The 24,042-nt window shown below is 41.1% G+C and overlaps 1 protein-coding gene across 1 annotated transcript in view; it reads right to left on the reverse strand.

Moving 5' to 3' along the window:
• The window catches only part of LOC139471851 (uncharacterized), a 37,423-nt gene extending 23,425 nt beyond the window's left edge, over window positions 1-13,998 (reverse strand). Inside the window, exons 1-2 of the mRNA XM_071254348.1 lie at window positions 13,659-13,998; window positions 3,295-3,627 (exon numbers count right to left, since the gene is read on the reverse strand). Coding sequence (XP_071110449.1) covers window positions 3,295-3,627; window positions 13,659-13,998 — 673 coding nt within the window. The remainder of the gene's footprint in view (window positions 1-3,294; window positions 3,628-13,658) is intronic.
• Window positions 13,999-24,042: the final 10,044 nt, after the last annotated feature.

The following is a 24,042-nucleotide window of genomic DNA, read 5'->3' on the forward strand; positions in this document are numbered from 1 at the left end:
ATAGCCAGCTTATAAATATTGTTTGTCTCTGAACATCTAAGATAGCCAGGTATTGTTTGTCTCTGAACATCTAAGATAGCCAGGTATTGTTTGTCTCTGAACATCTAAGATAGCCAGATATTGTTTGTCTCTGAACATCTAAGATAGCCAGGTATTGTTTGTCTCTGAACATCTACGATAGCCAGGTATTGTTTGGGACTTGCGTAGCTCATGATCCCTTCCGTTTGCAAAGAGTTGAATGAATAACAGGACTTCTGTTTCACACATCTTCCCGAGGCAAGGGAGTTAACTGACCATAAACGTTCATTTTCCACCCTTGTCGAACTAGGCCGGAATTTCTGGGCTCTATCGTAGCGCCAACAGTCCCTCCTACTGACCAATCAGATTCCATATGTTATATCACTTGCATTTGATTTAAATGACATGGCGTAGCCCAGTGAATACGACCTGATCGATAATCAAGATCTCATGATAAAACGGATCTTACTTTGCGAAGTGAATCAAATCACGTGAGCACCTTGAACATGAACAGATTTCTCAAATATCCTTTGACACTAAGTTGTCGCTTCACATGCTTTACAAATCCTATAATCAGTCGAAATCTCCACGGCAATTAACGAGCAGGATGTCGGTTTCGTTACGCGATTTTGATTGGACTATGCATAGACTCGTTACTCCAGCCAAAATACAACTTCATAATTGCAGCCTAGTTCGGCAAGGGTGGAAACTGGACTTTTATAGTCAGTTAACTCCCTTGCCTCATAATGCGTTCACTATCCTCCGTCAAGTAACTACCCCAGAGGCCTGATGACAAACACGTGTTTGATTGTGTTTGTCGAAAGTTGAAGTTGATTTCCATATGTCTGATTCATACACACCAACGTTGATCAACACAACACTATTCAGCCATTCCATGCATCCTTGACCAAGGTGACAATGATCATAGTTTACATTATGAATACATTCAGGTTTATAAGTTTAGCTTGATCTGTTAAAATGTGGATCGCGGATAGCCCAGTCGTCCAAGGCGCCGAAATTCAAACAAGAGTTACGTCCCTTGGTGTACCAGAATCCTATTTGCACACATTGTACTGAGGTAATAAACTCCTGACACTAACGTCATGTGTGTTAACTACTATCATTACTATCATTGTCAAGTTGACTACATAAAGCAGATATTTGTTGTTTGCGTCCAAGATTATTGCAGTCATGTCGCGACGTGCGTGCATGTGTGTGTGTATGTGCGCGCGAGTGTGTGAGCGTGCGCGCGAGTGTGTGAGCGTGCGTGCTTGCGTGGCTGCCTTGCTTGTTGTACTGGTACAGACTAATGCCGAGTTTATAGTGCAAGCCCACAGAGATACCATGCCGCAGTTTAACATGAATACCCCACTCAGACACAGTATACTGACTCCGAGCCGACCAGTCCTTGTTTCAGTTCCTTAATGTCGAGCGCCAAACACGGTAACAACAAGTGCAATCTCTTAATGTCTTTTGGTATGACGCGGCCGGGGATCGAACCCCGGACCTGATCTTACAGAGGGACATACAACTTATCACACAACACTTTAGCTTTCTCAAAGTCAATTAAGAACTGACTTTCACTTTGTGCGGGTTCATTGGAGTATAAACCTTTATAGAGTGAGGGCCAAACTGTGTGAATGTCAAGACTAAAGGGTCTAAATAATCAGAAACACCGCTTCTGTGTGTACTCGTGCCACGGAATCCCCAGGAGTGTGTAAACAGCCCGTCATTTCAAGAACACGGTCTCATGTACATGTAAAACGTATGTACGTCAAATTGTGTCGTTCATACACTTATGAACGTCAATTTCGTGCTCATTTGACCGGCCTCTCGTCCAGTGGAAAAGCCGGATATCGTTTAAATTTCACATTAAAAAGTAGTATCAGTTATGCGAACCTGGTTGACCTGAATGTCCAGACATGTCGTCCTTTGCTCATCTCTGGGTACATAATGGGAACACGTGGGTTTGGAATACAGATGTACCCCGATATGATTCGTGTAAGCATGAATAAAGTGGTCAACATTTCCGATCTGCTTCTTTATTGACTTCCCCTTAAACTGGCACACCGTGAAACAGCTGGATATCTTTCATAATGGCGTTCTACCAAACTCTCTCACTCACACAATGACACATATACCAGGACGGTACATATCAACAAACAATGGTGTATCTTGGCCCTCAGGGGAAGAGCTAAAGGGTACCTCTACCGTTGTTTCACTGCTCCACATGATAAGGTTATATCGTCATTATGTTACGTGTGAGCAGAAAATTTTGCAATTTATATTTGTTTTTTGATGACTGAAAACACCGAGCGCGGTTTTGGCCAGATGTATGTGCCGCTGGTTGTTGTAAATTACCACGGCACAATTGATCGTTCGAGAAGTTTCGGGATGGGGGAGTTTCTAGAAGGCGGACCGCACATATACAAGAGCGAAAAGATGGCGATTTGAGGCCTTTGTCGACCTGTCTCATCAACTTGTCAAGTGTTGACTGGATACCTGTCTGAAAACACAGAGTTCAAGTCAGTTTCAAGAACTGATGTTCAAGATATTCAACATTAACAAAATTTTGGACATCCGTGAGTGCATTAGCTTTAGGTCCAGGGTCTGCTGCTTGTTTCTATTGCCCCGTATTTGACCCATTGAGTTACATATTTGAGTGTAAACCTAAAACTGTGTGTTTCAATATATTATATAATTGATTATTCATTAATCTTGCAAGTGTGATTCACTGCAATTCACTGGTAGTGGTAGAATAGGTCTCCAGTACCCCATGCCTGCCATAAAAAAAAAGGCGACTATGCTTGTCGTTAGAGTAGACTAACGGGATCGGTTGGTCAGGTTCGCTGACTTGGTTGATGCATGTGATCGTATCCCAATTGCGTGGATCGATGCTCATGATGTCAATCATTGGATTGTCTCGATTACTTACAGACCGCCGTCATATAGCTGGAATATTGCTGGTCGCGGCAACAACAAACAAACAAACAAACTTACTATTTTACAATTTTGTTCTGTAACAGTACCTACTAGTGTCTAGGATAACGTTTGCGTTCAAGATGGAAATCACCTTGTATTATTACACTGAACTGGTATTTCCATAATGAACTCCGTTTTTAAGAGATTTCTTATGATTAAGGAATGTTCCTTGCCGGTTTTATTTTACGGCCATGTGGTTGAATCCTGCCTTTCGTTTAACCCTTGACACGTGTAAAGGATATTGAAAAAGTTTGATGTATACTGAACATAAATTTTGCATTTCTCACATCTCACCTTTGGCGAAAAATGTTGATCCCAATGCCCGTTCGATGCCCGCTTCGTCTTTACTTAGCAGTAACATATGATATGAAACAAGCGTTCTCCACAGGTCGCCGGTGCTGGATTTCTGCACGCTTCGCCCAGCCCAGCTGATCATGACAGCATTCACCCAAGTGTAGAAGTCGATGGATTCGGTCACGTTGACGTTGCCCGCGTCTATTCTTTCTCTGAACGCATTGACGTGTTTGTGGAAAATGTCAAGACTCTTGAAGTGTTCGAGTGACGACGAAGGCCACTGTGATAAGGAGTTGATGACATTGTCGGAGTTTACTCTGGCTCTGTGCAGACCTGGAAGCGAAACCAAGAGTCTCAGCGTCATTCATACCCGAACCTCTGTCAAATGAACAAAGTCGATATACATGAAAACGGAATTGGGATTGTTGGGATATTCTTTGATACGTGAGTAACTTGTGTTTTGCGCCTCTTTAAGCGATGGTTTCTGGATTCCTCTTTACTGCGTTATATACACTACAACAATTGATTGGTACTACGTCAATAAAATGAAACCATGTCCACTATATTTTAAGATTGAAAATCAAGCATGTGAAGGTTTTACGCCTCTTTTCACATATTGTACATCTTAAAATACATTTATTGTGGCATGAATACCAATGTGACACTGCAAGCACGAAAACGTCGTTTTGTACGTATTAATTGGTGAGCGTCCTGAAAGTGTCGACTTTTTTAAGCGTAAAATAAATAAAATTACTGCTCCCAGCATAAGATGTCTTTCTAAATAGCAAGGGGCGGTCGGGTAGCCTAGTGGTTAAGGTGTTCACTCGTCACGCCGAAGACACGGGTTCGATTCCCGACATGGGTAAAATGTGTGAAGCCCATTTCTGGTGTCCCCCGCCGTGATATTGCTGGAATATTGCTAAAAGCGGCGTAAAACCATACTCACTAACTCTAAATAGCAAATATTAACACACACAAAAATAATGAAAAAGCTGTATCGATTTTTTAGAATATAATTAAGAGAAACATACGCGATTTCATAGCTTTGGACCATTTGTTTTGTACGTAGACTTCTGTGTCACTAACGCGTATCAGCTTTAGTTGTCACATGTAAGATTGTGTTTCCCCCACTGTTTAAGGTAATTAAATCGATTGTTCAATTCTACAAACAAATTGAACTTGAGCCCCATTTAGAACACTGCAAGATAAAAAAAAAACATCCATGAACAACAGTTGTGAAACCAGTTGGTTATTTTATATAATAGATACCCTCAAGCAGTATATACATTTATAAGTATAAAAATTCAAATAAAAAGCGAGGAAGGAAAAACGAAACCTCACTTTTGGCAACAGATTAATACTATGACCTCACGAAAATGACACCAGATGTGGCAAAAAAACTTACAAAACTAAATTGGCACTAATAGAGAATGTATGTTAGATGTTTTCTCGAAATGGACCCCTGTCAATACCACCGCTGCAAGATACACATTAGGAACGATTTGCGTCATTCAAATGCAAAATCAGTTTCGAATTCCAATAAATTCGTTGTGAGCAGGTGTGGCGTCTACAGTATTGTAGAAATGGTTTATAATATAATGTCTGATGTCAGAGAAATGACGCACATTAGCTGAAGCTTGCTGTTGTAAAGTATAATGATCTCACTCCAATTGCTTGACTATGCCCAACTCATGTCGCGATAGAGATTGGGTTTAAGTTGCTTGCACAAGGTCACCAAAGCATGCCACGGAATCAACCAATACTGTCACTGTAGCTCAGATGGCAAGACAAGGACTTGTATTTCTGCTTCAATTTAGGTTTTGTCAAAACATATAATTACCCCCATTTTTGACATAAGTCCAGATGTATATTGGAGGTTTTTTAACGTATGTTTTGGCCCAACAGCCAATATAACCATTGGCAGAGTGATACCTCTTTAATCTAGACGACAGTAGTCCCAGTGAGAATTGTCCTGTATAACAAATGTTACTGTCAGTCATAATCCTGATGGTTTGGGGTTCCAGATTAACAGGATCCGGACCAGCGAGGTTTCAGTGTATATAAAACACAAACTTGCCAACACCCCATTAATGACAACAAAAGCAATTAGTGTACAGATCCACGAATAGCTAACAAAATGCAAAATGTTACAACTCAGAAGTGATGCTTACGATAGCAACCGTATTGATAACACCTTTAATAATACCATTAGGCTTCCATGGAGAATAATCTTTGTCTTCTTAGCAAATATGACTGGATAAACATTGATACATATTCTCACGAGATGAATCCATATATCAATGCCACGTTATTTGAATAGCACAGCTAACACTCAACTCGTATATATAGATGAGAAGTTCCTTGGAGTTCATTATTGAATATTAGTTTCAAGAAAAAGATGTCCTTTGTTACGCCTGTTTGGTGAAGCCTGTTCTTGGTTGGACATTGACACTATGGGTAGGAACTGCAGATCAATGCTATGTTTATTCTTCCAATGATTTTACAGTTATAAATATATCCACACAATAAAGTAATGCATTGCCTTATGTTCCTTATCACTGGTCGTTATATTAAATAATTGATTAGGTTGGGGGTGACCATTAAAATGACATTTTGTAGGAAGAAAGGATACTGCATTAGTTATTCATAGTAGGCAGGCATTTTCAGAATATATAGAGGATATTTAAGGACGGACGTCGATTCTAACCACCCAACTAGATGACATAAATGGCATATTTGATAATCGTCTCATTTATTAACAATTCAGGCTGTTGTTGCGTGATTTTTCGACTTTTGACTAGTCGAGCCGAAATCCTTTTATGACCACGCCACGTCCAATACGTTAATGAGAATTCGCACACTATATTGTAAACAGTTTCAAACTTGAAGACCCACAATAAAATAAATCTTACACCTATTATGAAGAAAAACGTATTTCGAATTTGTTGGAATATTATTTCATATCCTTCAAAAGCACACCAAATTACTATTACTATTACGACAGACCCGTGAAGATCGGGCAGAATAGGTCTTCAGCAACCCATGCTTGCTGTAAAAGGCGGCTTTGCTTGTAGGAGGCCACTAATGGGATCGGGTGGTCAGGCTCGCTGACTTGGTTGATGCATGTCATCGTATCCCATTTGCGTGGATTGATGCTCACGATATCAGACCCGATTATTTCCAGACCGCCGTCATATAGCTGGAATATTGCTGACTGCAGCGTTAAACAACAAACAAACTATTACGACGGTTGACAGTGCGTAGGTATACTCGTTTCGAAACAAGGACAGCCGCCATTTTCACACAGCTGATCAACTGATTGTCAACATTAATCCTGTATCATCAACAGTACTCAACAGGTGGCCGAGAAGGAGGCACGTGTGGAAACAACCTAACAGACACAACAAAGCCACGTTTAAAGGACTTATGAATTTTATATCCTAGTAATTACCCACCACTAAAATTGTAATAACTCCCCAAAACACCATGTCTGCGTTCCGTACACAAGAAGTGATATGCGTAGTAACACAAGTGATCGGTGAATGGAATGTCGACCGTGTAAACCATTTGATAAAATCCTGGCGCGCAGAAAAAAAACCCTGGTCAAAGTTCGCGAAAGGTCGTTCTGACGTGACCTATAATGGGATGTCCTCAGCGGAAGCAGAACTTGTATCCGATAGATAGAAGCAATCTAGGCATGTAATTAATCCTGTTTTGTTATTTAAAGCAGTAATTGTTTATTGTTAAACAAGTTTATCTCTGCAGCCGTTGAAATATGCAGCTTCTCACCGACTCGTCTCGCATCAAAACACGGGGCTGTGTACTCGCGGGCAGATGACCACGGAGTACGCTGATCACTGTGTCGGATTAACGAGAATTTCGGTAATTCGTTGCAAATTAGGCGTTTCGGAATCGGGGTGCGAGACTGTCGGGTTAACGGGTCTAAATAGCACTGATTTAATCGGTTCCCATCATTAGTGTCGGATAAAGCCGATTGTCGGATTAACGAGACTTGACTATATTAAAATAACAACGATAGTAACTTTTTGAAGTACAATAATTGTTTACGCAACATTTTAAATTCATGAGTGTATTTTTATACAATTAAACAGTATTTTAAGTACTTATTTAACAATCTGAAGATCTGTCGCCCGTTATCTTAGTCTGGTAGTGTTCTCGCCACAGTTCATAGAGACATTCGTCGTAGAGTGAGCAAAGCGGGCATGTTTGATTTAATAACAACGAGAACAAGACAAGATAACAGCTGCATGAACTAGAGTTATCAGGAACATTCAGTACACACTTAATGAACCACATTGCTGTTTATGCGTAGGCTAAATTTCATCCGAAGACGAATCGCTGATCGTAGAGGGAATCTGGGTCAAGGACGGAAGTGCGAAGGAAGCCACAGCCACAGAGCTAACACGGGGATCCTGCTCATGTCTTGATGTTGTTTGGTGGATACAGTGACGGAAGAGTTGACAGAAGCAACGTTTTTTTGTTTCCAGACTGTTGCATAATGTGTGCAGGTGCGATGATGTTGTCGTTTAGTGTTAGAAGCATGGTCTTACGGGCTGTATAGTTAGTCAGACGTCGGTCAGCGGACAAGTTTGCATGCTGGGCCATGTTTAACATGTTGCCTCCAAGTTTATTTTTCCCATCGGCTGAGGCTAAAACCAAGTCTCACCAACATGGGGAAACCCCTCAGTGTGCGAAGCCAAATAGAAGCGGGGCGCTCAGAAGAGGAGAAGTCCGATAGGCGCAAGATGTTGTACGTTTTGTAGATCGCAATGCGACATCGGTCGGGGTCATTGGGCGCAGACCATGCGCGAAGAGCAATTTTTCGAACATCAGTTGGATTGCAAAACATTCCAGCAACATTCTAGATTCCATGTGGGGAATCAAACCCGGGTCTTCGGCATGGCGGACAGAACGAAGACCGAAAAGTGTTAAGCATGGAGTCCTGAGTACCCGCATCAAGTGGACAGGTTTCCCAAAGTTTGTTTATTTTCAGTTTGCGTCATTGCTAAAGCAGCTTTCGGTAAGATTCCTTTACCTTCACATTTTTTTTATAATTTTGCCATAAACACCTCACGTGCTTTTTGCAAATTCTGCATCAAGTAGGGTTCATTTTGGATTGTCAAGTCGTCTCAAATAGCGATCGATACTCGGCCGAAATCCCCTCAAAGTGGGTTCATATTCATCCCCGCTTGGTTTCTTTGCATGCATGAAATGTTGGGACAGAACTGGTTCAGTTCTACTGGGGGTATAGTTTTAATAGATCTGGTTTCCTTCAAACAATGTACATGTAATGTCTGGCCGTTTTCACATCATATTTGGTTTTCTTGGCCGGGTTCTTGTTTTCATTTTTGAACAGATTCTAGTAATCGTCAATTTCCTTCTTCCCTCATACCCAATGCATTCTCAAATGTCACAGTGTCTAGTTCAATATCATCTTCTCCAAATAGCGACATGTGTAAAGTTTTCCATGTTTACAACTGTAAAACTCTTTTGTATCATTTAATTTTAAAATACAGGCTTCATTTGGTAAACGTTTTTTTCTCGTTTTCATGCAATTGGTAGTTTTCTAAACTTATGAATGAAACATTATGAATACAATAGATGCAAAACGTCCCGGAAAGGTCAAAGTTCATGGTCTCAGCCAATCAAAATACGGGAATGTCATAATGATAAGTTATTTTACCCCTTTAAAGGTACCATATGGGCCATAAAAGTGTTTTTTATATATGGCCATTCCAACAACTTCAGGAGCTGATTATTTCGTTGCTATTAACATTGAGTGAGTGAGTGAGTGTTTACGTTTTTAGCAATATTCCAGCAATATCACGGCGGGGGACACCAGAAATGGGCGCTTTAAACACTGACAGTGGTTCCTGTCATCAGGCGTGTCAAGACGATCATTGATGAGAAGTAAAGAAAAACAGACACGCAACAAAGAGAAAATAAATCTTTGATTGGGGAGTCTAATCTTTGTTCAGATTAAGTAGCCATTCCATTCAGTAAAAAAGCGAGGTATTTGTCTTGGCAAATATGGTTTATATTTCAACCAATAAATACATTATTTCATCCTTGTGGTGTTTGTATCTTCTTTTTAACAACGTATAAGGTACAATCAATAGGATAACTACAGGCCACGTATCAAGGCTCCACACTGCAGTAATGTGAAGTCAATTCTTGTCAAGTTTAATCTCATGAATCACAACAGGTGATACAGACATGGATATATTCAGTGAGAAAGCGTAAAAAAGTAATAGTAATAGTAATAATAGTATAAGATATATACATAATATGCGTGTGCATACACAGATATACAAATATCTACTATTTACGTAATTTATACAATTTCATTGTCAGGTTTATAAGGATAGGCATATAATGTATTGACATTAGTTATGTATATTTTGAATTAAAGGGTATTAGCTGTAGTATTTTGGAAGATATTGACATTTATGTTTGGGAAATATAACAAATAACTCGTCACCTATTACAAGATTACATAAAGTACAGATTCTATGTTCTCTATGTACACTGTACCATCAACCAGTTTCTATTGGGAGATGGTGATTATCTAGCTGTATCGAGTTCAACATAATCTAAGGTTTACAGGCAGTGATGATAGGAATGGCTCAATGATATGTAACTGCTTTAAGTTAGTATAATAAAACCTTTTGAAGATGACGTCAACTCTTGTCTCCAAACTTGATCATACTGATCTATCAGAGTTGTTTTAACTTTATGCTTCAACCATGAAATGCTAGTAACCCACTGAGAGAGCCATACATAATTTAACCCCGTGCTCTCCAGTATATTTTTTATACAAGTTAAAAGTGGGAATTATAATTACTGTTACATTGATGCATCTTTATTACACATAAGCGCGTTTACTGCATGCACCAGCTTATGTGGTGATAGTAAAATGTTACTCCAATGTAAAACAATTCTAGTTTTATGATAATTTCTAGTGGGTATCCCTCTAAGCTCATCGTAAAGCTTGGAGTTGATTGCCCAACTGTAAGCATACGCTTGCAATATTTCAAATGAATTCTTTCAATCATAACTGACTTTTCAAAGTCCCACATTTCAAGGACACATAATGATATTGGTTGAATGATGTGGATAAACAAATGTCATTGACAGTCGACGAACATTTCCAACTGTCGAATCTTTGTGAAAACGACAAACATGGCAAACAAAATGAGTACTTTTGTTTTGCTTAAATTTATCTCAAGTTTCAAACATTTAATGAATTTGAAGATGTTTATCCGTTTCTGCCATTAGTACTGTATCGTCAACATGTAAAAATAGGGGCGATGGGGTGCCTAGCGGTTTAAGAATAAATATCACCAAGGGCCTTTAATACATGTATACTGAACAACAAAAGTTCCTGTGACATTGAATAAGATTTAATGCAAAGTTATGTTATTTACCAAATCTGAAACAATTTCGGTTTGCAACAGATAAAAGACTTCTGTACGTGTTCAAATGGTTTAATTTGCCATACTAACTTCAGAAAATGCGTGATTTCATAAAAAAAAACCACGAACATGCCAAAATGTCAATTTACAAATCAATAGCGTGTGTTCACCTCTGGTTGCGATGCAAGCAACGCATCTTCGTCTCATGGAATGGACCAGGCGTCGCTAAAAGTCCTGTGGGATATATGTCCATATCTGCTGGAGCCTGTTTCGGAGTGTCTGTGGAACACGTTGTTGACGTCGAAGGCGCCGATCCATCTCATCCCACATGTGCTCGATTGGTGAGAGATCAGGAAAGTGCCCCGGCCAGGGGATGACATTCACGTTGTTTTGTTGAAGAGAATCCTGAACAAGTCGAGCCATATGAGGCCGGGCGTTGTCATGTTGAAAGGTAATGCCTGGGCCATGACGACGCCAAAACGGTAGAACAACAGGGCCGATGATCTCGTCGCGGTACCGCTGTCCATTGAGATTTCCCTCTACCACTATCAAACGGGTCCCCTGTCTTGCTGTAATCCCACCCCATACCATAACGCTGCCGCCCTCGAACTGATCTTCTTCCATGACACAATTATTGACGTAACGTTCACCTCGACGTCGGTACGCTCGAATCCGTCCATTGCTGTGGCTGAGGTGAAAACTCGTCAGTGAACTTGTCCCCACTGCATGGCCGTCCAGCGTAGACGCTGTCTGCACCACTGTAGACGTACTTGACGGTGGTTTCCTGTCAAAATGGGACGTCTGGCGTGTCTTCTGGCGACAATCCCTGCACATCTGAGGCGACGACGTACGCTTTGTGAAGATATTCGTCGAAGCCCAAGGATGCTTCTTGCAGTCACTGGAATCGATTTCGTAGGTGTGTTGATCGAATCCAGTTGTCTTGTCGATTATTGGTTACGCGTGGCCTGCCACTCCGAGGATGGTCTCTGACTGCATTCGTCTGTTGCCAACTTGGCCAAAAACACTGAATGGTGTTTCTGTGGACCTTAAATTGTCTTGCAACATCACGTTGACTCGATCCTGCTTCAAACATACCAATGGCTCGCAGACGCCCATTTTCGGACAGGCGTGGCATTTCGTAATGTTGAATAATTGCGTAATTCTTTTTTTCTGAGTGGTTGTTGTCAGCACGATGCTAAACAATGCATATGGAATACCGTTGACGCACATTTTTTTATACCCATTCTTGGGCAGTGAAATGTATGGGGCTTGCATAAAAGTCAACTTTTGCATAGAATGCATGCTTTTCTGTAGCAGTTGCGTTTTTGTGACTTGAATCCATACATGTACTACAATATTGAAAACCAAACTTTACTTGTTTGAAAAATACACTAAAATATTGGTGTCACAGGAACTTTTGTTGTTGAGTATATATTATCTGATGTTGAAAAGCCTTTCCAGGATCCCGCTTCGTTAAGACCTTGGAGAATACAACTGGAGGTGTTTTCTAATTATAGAAGTGAAAAGCTTATCTAGATAGCATGCAAGGGTTGTGCCTCTGTAGTTTTCTGGTTCTTTTGGAATGGGGGCGATCGGGTAGCCTAGTGGTTAAAGCGTTCGCTCGTCACGCCGAAGACTCGGGTTCGATTCCCGGCATGGGTACAATGTGTGAAGCCCATTTCTGGTGTCCCCCGCCGTGATATCGCTGGAATATTGCAAAACCATACTCACTCACTCAATCTTTTGGATTGCCTCCGGCATCGGGTGAGACATGGTTATATAGTTTTACATACAATGGCAGTAGTAGACAAGCTTACGCTTTGTTATTCTCATTACAATTACCACCCAAACCACAGGCTTTGTTTAATCGTCTTAAATCACCCATATTGACGTTTTCTCTCAAGATAAAGTTTTCACACACACACACACACACACACATGCATACACAAACAAACGCACGCGTATTTTCAGTGTACTGATTAACATAAAACTACAATGTTCAATGTACAAATGAAAAGATTGGATCAAAATCATTAAGGATGAGATGATTGAAAAGCAGTAATACTTTAGCAGGTTGTCAACCGCACTATAACCTTTACAGGTGAGCTTTACCAACGCGTCCATTTGCGGTTTGCTTACATAGTTCTATCAATTTGAACCCATAATTATTTTGTCTCTGTGTCCATTGAACAATCTTCCATTGGTATGCTGTTTGGGGGCATGGAAATGCACAACGAAATTCACATGATCTCCGTGCATTCAAACTGCGCTCTCACCTCTCAGTGCATTGATCAGCACAAAGTGCAATTAGACTCTGAAGTCTTAACGCATTGTTAAACAACAGATCACTGCATGCTATCTTAATATGAGAGGGGAGGCCGAAGTGATGCTTTTGTGAAACGAACGCTCACAGGCAAGGCAGGGCAAGGCAAAAGATAATAATGAGGGCAATATCTGTGATTCGAACGCACCATATTTAGACACTGGACGCTACTCTGCAAAACCTTCTTTGACAACTGTGATTCTCGAGACCTTTCAGCCTCAAGGAGGTTTTTCATACACATTTACGTGTTATCCGACCGGGTACCCATTTGCGATGAACCGATATTAATCTGTTTCATTTTAGACTCTTGTCGGACAGACTTCCTAAATGCTATTAGAACAAAATACAGTTTTTAAAAGAATTAATCATGATATAATTAAGTGCGTAAAACAAAATGTCAACTCTGAGATATCTAGTGGAGACTACGTCGGTTTACATAGTCCCATATTAGAGTATTAGTAGCGCTGGCGATGGCCTGGTGTTTAAAGCGTTTTCTGATAAAAAAAGGGCAACGCACTAACTTACTAAATAAGTCTGTACACATATACATTTTGGTACAACCCTATCCTTTCAGGGACATAAAACCTCCCGTGCAGGGATCTTACCTTGGAAAATAGTGGTATCCCCGTTGCTACTTATGTATAGAGCTGATATGCCCCTCTCGATCTGTAGCAAATGCACGACATTGCCCGTCTCCGTGCTGAACAGAATCTGGTTCCGTAGGTCCTCCATTTTAGCAACGTGACTGGAGCTGTTGTAGACGTTGATGAGGTTCTGGATGATCATAACTACGACTGGCATCAACGCCACCGACATGATAAGGGCAGCGTTATTACGCCGACCCTGGGAAGAGTCCAGGTTACCGCACTGATACCATTTAAGGGAAACGGGTATCTTTTCATTCTTTTCCCCGGGAGCTTCAGTTGCGTCAAAAAATTGAGACATCTTTAATTCAGGATAGTTCTAGGCAGTGTCTGTCAGATGCAGCTCATGTGCACACGTTTGTTTCGTGGTATTATAGAATATTACAATGCCGCGAATCGTGGCATAGAACAAAGACTTTTTCCAAAACCACTGCCGTTCTTTGTCAAAGTCTGTTCCGTTTCAAAATCTATAACATCGGGATTATAAGAAGACAGCTGATGAGGATGTTCGTTGCTTCCTATTGAGACAATGTATCCACTATAATTCACAGTACCATTCACCAACCAAGAGGAAGCTTATTTCACATTCAACTTACTCCCAACAAATTCTTGAAATCCCATTGTCGGTACAACCGAGATGTGTATTGAGGCAGCCAGTATACAGTTACCGCGACAGTGACTCTACAAACAGCCGTCTAAAAGCTTACAAAATTATCGCCTTTGGGTGTTGTGACTGGGAGAAAACGTCCGAGGCCTCTTATACCACGCCAACAGATCGATAAACTGTAGTCGGGTCTATTGGAAGCGCTAATCCAGACTCCCAGTCACATGGGCCCTGCATGTGTTATTGTCAAACAATCGACCTGAGCGGCATTTCTGTCAGGATCGTTGCGTATAGTTCTGATGCCTCTTTCCGGAAGCATGAGATAAGTATTAACTGGAATTGGAAATATGGACCGAAAAACATTTTCAGTATTTTTCTAAAAAAATAATTCGCTATAAAACTTTTGTTTGGCTATAGATATATTTGTCTTGTCTTTTGTTATGGCAATGGCGATATGACGGATTTTATGCTTAATTTTGAAAGGGTTTTTTAAGTTTGAAAAGTGCCATTTGAAATTTATTTTTTAAAACATTTTCGACATGAAAACGTCATGCTAGCGTTTGGTACTGAAACAGTTTACGCCAACAGTTTTTTTTTCTCAGAGAATCTCATTTGTTGACGGGGCTTGAAAGTTTGAGGACGATAGCACATCATGCACATACATAGCGAAATCAGAGAAAAGTAGTTCAGCTCCCCCACAGAGACAAATGTATGTCTGGAAGCAGTGAAGCATAACATAATCATGTGTTTATGAATTACTATGAAGTAATGATGAGGGTATAAGGGATCTATTCTCCCACTGACAAACGTAAGGTTAACTTGGGCTATGTTACTTTCATTGACTCAGAAAGAGCGTGGGACATTTTGCAGCCTGTCTTGTTCGTGTCGGGGTATAAGGGATCTATTCTTCCACTGCGAAATGTATTTCCCTTTGAGGCGGGATTGCAGGATTACGATGGGCACATGGGGTTTTATGTATCCCGCGTTAGGATTTACACCACGAGCCAAACCCCATGTTCCCCCAGTGATCCTGCTACAACAAATCTATCTTTCCAAAATGTTTTGATATGACATTGAAAAAGAAAATTAAAACAAATTCAAAATTGATAAAAGACAGCTTTTCGATTGATCCGAGGTTAACTTGTGCTACTTCACGTGACTTTCATTGACTGGGGAAAATCGTACGGGTTTTATGCTTCGAAGTGGGGTATAAGGGATTTATTCTGCCTCTCAGACATTCACGTCCATTCTTCTTCCTGGCGGGGTATAAGGGATTTATTCTCCCGCTGAGAATTATATTTCCCTCCAAGGCGAGATACGTAGTATGTTATCAAGATGACGTGAGCCAATCAGATATCATCATTCACTCTGACACGGACGTATGATAATTGGAAGTGTCCTTCGCTAGCATATGTCTGCCATGAAACGTTTTGAATGCTGTAACCCTGATCAAACAACTTGTGTGCAAGAGTCACATGACGCTCTTTCAAGCAATTTCTGGGACAATTTATGTGTTTCGATAAAATCCCAGCCGAGCTCACTATCATTTTGTCATTCTGAGACAAGCATTGATCTGCATGCCTGTTTTTATAGATTTGAAACTGTGATCTCTTGAGACAAGCTTATTGTGAGCGATAACCCGTACTTCTGGTACCCACATCGAGCTGTGATATTGACTCAAATGGTAAAGCATCCAGCAAGCCTGGAAGTCAAGTGTGGTATAAGAGTGAGTGTGAGAGAGTGAGAAGCTATTTTGTATTTTCACAGGCATTTAGCAAACAGAGCCATTATTAATACTTGTCGACATTTAAACAGCCAGGTAAATATAACAATCAATTAAAATTTAAAAAATATTAACAAATGATTAACAATGAATAAAAAATACCAAAATCATTATTCCATAGATTAAGTCTTGATCATTAATTAAAAAACATTTTGTAGACCACAAACAACCCCGACTAGACCATCTCACTAGTGAGTGAGTGAGTGAGTGAGTATGATTTTATGCCGCTTTTAGCAATATTCCAGCAATATCACGGCGGGGGACACCAGTAATGAGCTTCACACATTGTACCCATGTCGGGAATCGAGCCCGGGTCTTCGGCGTGACGAGCGAACGCTTTAACCACTAGGCTACCCGACCGCCCAGACCATCTCACTAAGATCCATTGGGGCGTCAATACCTCTGCTTGATTTCTGCCTGCTATCACTTCGGGCAAGAGCGGTCGTTTGTACTTGTTTACCCTACAACCATAACATAACAACATGCACATCATAATCAAAGTAGATTATGATCAGATATAAAGGCTTATTAGTAGGTTTAGTTTTCTTTGTTTTCTGGTTGCATCTACTGACTTTATTCCTATAAAGATATGGATGTACACGCGTGATTCTTTGATCAACAATTCGTCTCCTTCTAAAAGAAATGGCGTGACATGTTTTATCTGAACCATACAGAACACGTGCACATTGCTTTAAACTTTCATGTTATTTTGCCCAATGTTCTTATGAACCTGAATAGCATATCCAAAGTATGAATCCTCAAGATATACTGAACCGCAAATGAAACGTCACCCCAAGTTACATTGCATGAAAAGTTGTCATTTAAATATCTAGGTAATTTTTGTCAAAGTTTCTAGAATTTCACATTACCTTGTCCGGAAAAATGAAATTTCATGTTAAAAAACAAAGCAGATGACAATAAAACGATCGCCCAAACGCATCATGGCAACGGCCATGGTAACAAGATGCACGTGAGTTCCGTGCAAATTGAAATGCACATGCGTTCCCCCATTTCTTGCCCTAAAAAAATCCACCAAAATCGGATAACATTCATTCGTTATTGAATTGCTACCACATGCCAAGAAATCAGCGACACCAAGCCCCTGGACGATTGAAGCTGGATACACCGCCCGGCAAGTAGCCAATGTATTTCATGTCCACATAAGGACCATATACAGGCTCCAGCAACGTTACCAGACCACCAACACTACAGATGACTGACCACGTAGTGGAAGACCAAGGGTCACCACCCGACGTCAGGATCGTCAGATTGTGCGACAGCATCTTAAAGATCGCTTTGCCACTGCTGCGGAAACTGCTGGACAGACCATGGGGACACACCAGCGACACATTAGTGCAGACACCATGCGACGATGATTGACGAGCTGACACGTTATTCTGATGCTTGTGTTGTTGAGAGAGACTCGTGCGGTGGTCCGACCATCATGGTGTGGGGTGGAATTGGTCTTGCAAAGAGAGTCGGCCCTGTGGTCTTACAGAACATCGGCCCAGGGAGAGGCAATGGTGTCACAACAACTCGGTACATTGATCAAGTCTTGAGACCACACGCCATACCTCATGTGGCATGTCGCCGCAAAAACGAGTTTCAGCATGATAACGCCCGTGCCCACACTGCAAGAGCAACAAGAAACTTCCGCCAGAAGAATGGCATTAGAACCATTCAGTGGCCTGCCCTTAGTCCCGATTTAAATCCCACTGAGCACCTGTGGGACGAGATTCAAAGACGGCTGAGTGACGTCGGACCAAGGCCGATAACTGCAGCTGAACTCCAGCAGGCGTTCCTCAGAGTGTGGGCTCAAGTGCCTATGGTCTTCATCAACGGCCTCATCCATTCCATGTATCGACGTTGCACGGCAGTCATCAATGCACATGGCGGACACACGAGATACTCACTTGTGATGCCATTATCTCAGAGACTAGTGTTGTGTTTCAACCTTGATGATCAGGTCTGCCAAGTGTCATCTTTTTAATATGTCTCCAGTATGTTTACAGTGTTTGGACAAATAAGGCTTCTCATATATATATCCATGGTGACGTTTCTTTTGCGTTTCAGTATATTTTGTTGACATGAAGCCTCAATTTGCAATGTGGAGGCATATCTAAATGAATATTCAAATTCAGAATTTCTTAAATAGATACATGTCGCAGGCAAACTTCCCCTCAAAACGTTGTCACTATCCTCATGGATTTAACAATATGAGTACGCCGGTTGTACAACGTTACAGACGAACCCACACGTTGCAAAACGCGTGCAGGTGTATCGATTCGACTAATAGATTCAACGGTCAACATATAAATCAGTTGTTGTGCTAGGTAATGTAAACCCCTGCTGCTTTGAAGCTAAAACGTCCTGCCCGTTAATGCCCCCGCACTTGCCCTGCCCCGACTGCTGAGCCAAGCGGAAACCCAACCTCATACCAATATAGCGCCATGAGCTCGTTGACGATCCAACCACCCATAAACCCATTTCATTTCATTTATTACTACTGTAAATATATTTCAGCTTAGTCACTTCGGTGAGTGGCGATACTACATAGTACTGCTATTGGTCTCTCTGTTGTCCATCTTGTAATTAGCATTAAGTTTGCCTTCAGACGCTATTGGTTTGAAATATTTACATCAATAACATACATTCAACATTGTAGTATCAAAAGGAAGTTTAATCAGGCGATCGTGTTGAATTCAGGAAACTGATGACAGACAACGTGTATCAAATCTAATGTTTGCGAATAGGGCAATGCAATGTACACCGACTCTTTTCGTCGAAAAATTAGTCATCGCTTTCGGGAAATATGATCTTTAAATGTTTCATTAATGCATTCCACATTTTTGAAGTAATGGGCACATGAGGAGAGGTAGGGTCTTTACACGCTTTATGCAATATCACAGCTATTGCCAGCTCTTTGGCGTGACGGGCCACCCCACCCCACCACACCCCAACTCATCCCACCCATCCACACACCATAAAGAAATAATACTAAAAACCAGGACATTTTAATCCATAATTAGGTTGATTCTTTTAACTGACGGGTTTCAAAACGATCGTTCCCGATTCGACCTACTTAGTTTCTAGCTTGTCCATATCGGTGGGTTTCACCAAAGTGGTCACATGTGTGCACGGCTGTGTTCATTAGACCTATGACTATGTGTTTGGCCTCATCATGTTTCTAGATTTGTCTGCACCATGCCTCTGCTCTTGCGTTTCGCAAACCTGGTAAACGTCTAAGACCTGCATCGGACATTATTTTCGTCAAGGATGCGTCAAATTTGGAAATGTCCTCTACATGTCTTCCATAACATGTTTTGAAATGTTTACTGAGGCCTCGCATGTTGTAAACTTGATCAAATAACTTCTGACCTTGAGTATGACGCCCTTTAAAATCTTGGTGGAAAGAGGACATTTTGAAACTGTGTGAGATGAAAATGTTGATCTGTTGCAAAGTATTAGCAGTTTAAATATATTTCAGATAGTTTCCTGGATCAAATTAAGACTTCCCTCGAACAAGATATCTCATCAGATACCATCTTTATAAACAGAATGTCCTAGTAATGAATATGCACTGAAAGTTCCGTGAACGTGCTCGTGATACTTCCGGATCTGAAAAATGTAATGACAAAACGAAAGACAGATTTAACCAGGGTCAGATGACCTACAATGTATGTTAATGATGATTTTTAAAACACATGTTTTATCCACCCCATGAATTGATCAGTATTGGATCCAGGACACGAGTCTTTAGCATGTGGCTTGACATCACTCAATAACTGTCCCGGTACCGAAACAATTTCAGATCAACCTGCCCCAGTTTCTGGTCCATACTAAGCTTCAAATATCAGTGTATCATTTCAGCAGGCTTAGAATATCATCTACAGATAAGCATGTTACTTACATGGCGTCAGTCGGGTCACTCTTCAAGGCTAAAAAAATTCTTCAGTGATCAGGCTTTATTTTATTGTTATGCTTACTGTGTAATAGGTAAGCTGTAAAGTAGAGTAATAAATAGAAGCATGCGCCCCTTCATTCCAGAAATATCTATACAGATGACGACAGTTTTGCTGTCCAGCTTTATGTAACGCGAGGATCGATGACATTTGAGATGATTCATCTACTTTTTCCATCTCTGCGTAACCGTTGACTAAAGTATCGAAGTGTCCTAGGTTGTCACCCAGCAAAGAGCTTGTGAAGCCCGTAACTATTTCCAATTCTTACTCTATGCCCGATGGTATGTTGTCCAAGTCAAGTCAAGGTCTATTGTTCTTATCCATGCCATATGGAAATTTTGAACCACGTCTGTGTGTAATTTGGGTTATCATGAATCCCTACACCGATTATCATCACAGAGTTCGGATTAACAAGCAAGTGGTGTTAGATTAATGGAATCAACTTTGCTTAAACAACCAATATGAACCCCTCTTTACCTAAGCTTGGTGCTTGGCAAAATAACTCTCAACGTGGTGTGGCTGCAGCTATAGACGAAGCGATCTTCAATATTTATAAAAAACTTCCGTAGTTGCTGTTAAGAAGTGTAAACAAAGAGCTAAAGAACGCGAGGTCCTTATAGCCATCCGCTGTTTCGTGTGATTTGGCTTGATAATGGAATAGGGATCAAGACAATGATGTTTAATTATCCTTTGATATACAAACTAGACGCGGATAGCTGCAAGATGAGGTGAAATGGGGTTTAACGTCGCCTTCCAAATGATCGCTCTACCTTCTAGAGCACGGAGACGGTCAAATCTCCCCCTCCCCCCCGACAATACCAATCCAATTTGCAACGTAACTGGTGTGTTCCGAATGCATTACAAACTTGCATACATTACTTAAAAAACAATATTTTTTCTTGCTATAATTGTTTTTATTGTTTCACTTTTTTAATCTTGAGAGAATGAAACAAGATAATGTCTTATATAACTGATGTTTGTTAAACGCTCAATTTATAAGGAAGACTAATATAAAAAATCAACCTGGCTCAAGGTTGATGAAAAACATGTTTGTTACGGGACGGCATACTGAATTGAATCGATTGATTCAGCCGCGCGTCCTTGTTACGTAAAGAAATCGTTTATAATAATTATGTTATAAGCATTCAGGTCCTATTATACAACTGACATGAACACGAGAAGGATCAAAAGGCATGAACTACATACCTAGATTATCATAGGTGCACATACTTTCATGCTGATTCGTTTATTAACACAATGCTTATAACGCAGCGCTAATGGAGCAATGTCTCCATTAAGCATCGAGGAGCAGATGCATAAAACTTCCGAACATAAGGATAAAGCACGTGATTAATTTTATTTGAAGAACTAATGACTTCAAATGGTAAAGAGTGCAAGTCCACCTTTCTCGTTATTCTAAGATCCATTTCTGCACAGTAAAATACGCTCTCCGAAAACCAAGATGAATTTGAAGACGGCAGATGGTGACAGAAATATATCGAGATATCGAGTAGGGAAGCGTAGGGATTCCAGAGAGCTACTTGCTACCGGAATAAAAGCTCAAGTTCATACAACTCTCGCTTGTCGCTTGTTCACTGGCCAACTCAATCTGTTTATTATAGAGTGCTTTAAAACAGATTTTATTCAATCTATGGCCAACATAAAACGTTGTGTGTGGCTGGATTAATTCAGATGATACAAAAACAAATCGTCAATGCGTTATATGTCAAGTAAAAATTAGTAAATTACAGCATTACGACGGGTAAATAGGAGTAGAACCGCAATGTTCTATAAACTGTTACTTTGTTCCATACATACTAATATCGTTGCGTGACGTCATACTACATCAATGGCGTGTCCCTGAAAGTTAGAAATTGGGGGAATTACGTACATACCCATCGAATTGCTGAAAGCATCCTATGAAATAGAAATAATGACGATCTATTATAGACGAGCGTGTATCAATATGTTAAAACCATAAAAAGTTTCATTGATGCTGTTATGCAAAACAGTCATCAAAGTAAGGCCAAAGGAATGGCTGAAAAGTTCTGCGCCAAGCTACGGCGCATAGCGTTGATGGAGTTGGTTGCTGATTATTTTCAACATAATCCCCTCCGAAGTTTGTGTCGATATGCATTAAAAGAATGATTGCACTAGAGTCTCCCCATCCTCGCGTGCTGTGTCAACATCTTTGACATGTGCATCTGATACGACCATTCCTGACTGGAGTGACCTCAAGATAGGCTTGGTGAGCTCGACAGGGAGTATAACCTTCCTTATGACAAGACGAGTAATCTGATATGCATGTCGGGATGATTGCAATATATTTGAATTTTGACCCTTGTTTGGCCTTTGGTGACCCTTCCCCGAAATGTCCGGGATTTTCAGAGGGGCAGAATACATCAGAGAACTCAAAACCACTTTCAAACCTTTGTTTCTATGATTTGGTCACGAGACCTACAGGTTGGTCCTTGACTATCTGTCGCTCATTCGGTCCTACAAGTTTGCGGGCCAGTCTTCTAATTTCCGGCCGCCTCGGTGGATCTCAACCTCATCCTCCGCATTTGACTTCAGCAGGATATAAACCATTTGTTGGCAAGAATTTTGAGTTGATCTCCTTCAAGACAATTTTTCTCCTGGACCTTGTGACTGCTGCTCCGGATGTTAACATGCATCAGTTTGAGAGGCTGCAGGATGGGAAACTTTTCTTGGCCTTCTCTGGGATCTTATCATGAAAACATCAGCTTCGGGGACACCAGATTGTTTGTTTACCATCTCGTGAGGCGCTCCCGGAAGAGCATGTTCACCCCACTTTCTAAGGCGGCCACAACGGAAGTTTCCCTTCTGCGATCTCATTTTGGCTTTGCTCGACCTTCCAACAGGCTACACTTTTGCAAGATTGCCTCCTCCCATCATGCCCACATCCTCACGAGACCCGCGCCCTCGTCGCTTCCATGGCCTTGCACAGCAACTGCACCCTCTACGCCATTATAGATGGGTGCTTCTGGGAGTCAGACACGGTCTTCGCTTCGAACTATCTCTGTGACATCCCGGCCATCAGTAACAGACGTCAAGAGTCTTCACCAGTTGAGTCCCTTGGTCCTGGCACAGCAGCTGTCGACTGCACACCAACGCAGATAGTCAATCCCTGTTCCCGCTCCGGTTTTTCGTATTACGTATCGTGCATATACAAAATAAATCATGGGACTTTAGCTCCTGTGTTTATTTTATTTTATTGGTTGATTTACCAGACTGAGTATCCGATCGGAGGGTGGATTATCTCGTCAGCGGAAACTCGTCACTTTATGGTTCTGTCTTCAACATCGAAGTCGCCGCTAGCCGCGGCCGTTTCGGGGGTGTCCCAAATCCTTACCTGCTCACCGCTGCTTAATGCATGATTTCTTGGGGATATTGTCTATCGTTCCTCTTCTCGTCTCAGCATGCTTCAAACCTCAGGCGGTTTGATAGTTTTGACGATGGGTTAAAGAGATACCGAGGAACAGGCGGCCCTTTTGTCCATGGGAGATTGTGTTGCGTCCTGTCTTATAGAATCGATTAGCTGGAGACCCATTCCGGATCGATTATATGTCGTATCGATTGTTGTTTACAGATACGCGGACGTTCATGTAACGATGTCATACACGTAACACATGTTGTACCTGATTTCATGCTGCGATGTCCGACTAACGTACATGTATAGGGATTGTTCTGATGTGTTTTCCCGCTAACAATTTCTTGCTTATGCAGTGTTATAGAATCTTTATTTCATTGTTAAGCACTCTCTTCCTCGTGTATGTCTAACGGATATAGCCATAGTCTACTACAGGCTAGACTATCTGCGCCCCACCATCCAACCGTGGGATAGCGTGAGATAGGATAAGTTTTAAAATGTGTAAGTTTTACAATACAGTAAACTACGGTTATAACGAACACGCCAATAATGAACTGACCGATATAACGAACTTTTTTTTTAGTCCCGGCCATCTGATGTATATA

This window comes from Haliotis cracherodii, unplaced genomic scaffold (assembly GCF_022045235.1).
Source record: "Haliotis cracherodii isolate W230 unplaced genomic scaffold, xgHalCrac1.p SCAF_23, whole genome shotgun sequence".
Lineage (NCBI taxonomy): Eukaryota > Metazoa > Mollusca > Gastropoda > Lepetellida > Haliotidae > Haliotis > Haliotis cracherodii.